The 952-nt window shown below is 63.9% G+C and overlaps 1 protein-coding gene across 1 annotated transcript in view; it reads left to right on the forward strand.

Moving 5' to 3' along the window:
- Window positions 1–58: 58 nt before the first annotated feature.
- The window catches only part of ETH_00041895 (uncharacterized protein), a gene marked incomplete at both ends in the record, with an annotated part of 3,887 nt that continues 2,993 nt past the window's right edge, over window positions 59–952 (forward strand). Inside the window, 2 exons of the mRNA XM_013375260.1 lie at window positions 59–105; window positions 351–950. Coding sequence (XP_013230714.1) covers window positions 59–105; window positions 351–950 — 647 coding nt within the window. The remainder of the gene's footprint in view (window positions 106–350; window positions 951–952) is intronic.

Here is a 952-nt window from a genome sequence, read left to right on the forward strand (position 1 = left end):
TGCTCCGCGCCTCGAGAGAGTCAGCAATTGGGCTGAGGGGCAGACCATAGAGCAGCAAATGAAAGACTTTCAGCAGCTGCATGCGCGCTTCAGACACACCATCAGGTAAGCAGCAGCACTTGCTGCTGCTGCTGCTGCTGCTGTTGCTGTTGCTGTTGCTGCTTCCGCGGGTTGGGCAGGCTGTGCTTTTGCTGCGGCTGCCGCTTTGACCTGGCAGTGCTGGGGCCAGCTGTGCTGCCGCTGTGCCGTGCAGAAGCAGCTGCTGCTGCTGCGTCCACTGCTGCAACTGCTGCTGCTGCTGCAACTGCTGCTGCTGCTGCTGCTGTGCGGTGTACGTACACCTCGCGCAGGTATTTGCTGCTGTCCAACCTGCCGGAACATCTGCAGCAGCCAGAGGCGCTGCTGGAGTGGCACCACAAGGTGGTAGAGCAGCCGCTGGAGGTTCTCATAGAAATAATAAGGCCCGAGCAGCAGCAGCAGCAGCAGCAGCAGCAGGAGGGGGCCGGCCCGCAGGGCGAGGGACAGTCGGAGGCAGCGTCAGGCGCTCCTGCTGCTGCTGACGGAGCAGCAGCAGCAACGCAGGAGGGGGAGACCCCGGCTTCTGCGGCCAGCAGCGACGCAGCAGCAGCAGCGGACACTGCAGCAGCAGCAGACGCTGCAGCAGCGGCAGACACTGCAGCGGTAGCAGCAGACACTCCATCAGCAGCGGACACTGCAGCGGCAGCCGACAAATCAGCAGCAGCAGATCAGTCACAAGAGAAGAACGGAAGTGCTGCTGCAGCAGCCGAGGCCGAGAGTTCCCCTGCTGCTGCTCCAGCAGTAGCAGCAGAAGCGGCCACAGGCGAAGCAGCAAGTGCCCCGGGCGCCGCCGCAGACTCTGCAGCAGGAGAAGGCGCACCTGTCGCGGAAAGCAGCAGCAGCAGCAGCAGCGGCAGCAGCAGCAGCAGCAGCA

Source organism: Eimeria tenella, genomic scaffold (assembly GCF_000499545.2).
Source record: "Eimeria tenella Houghton genomic scaffold, Eth_scaff2613, whole genome shotgun sequence".
Classification (NCBI taxonomy): domain Eukaryota; phylum Apicomplexa; class Conoidasida; order Eucoccidiorida; family Eimeriidae; genus Eimeria; species Eimeria tenella.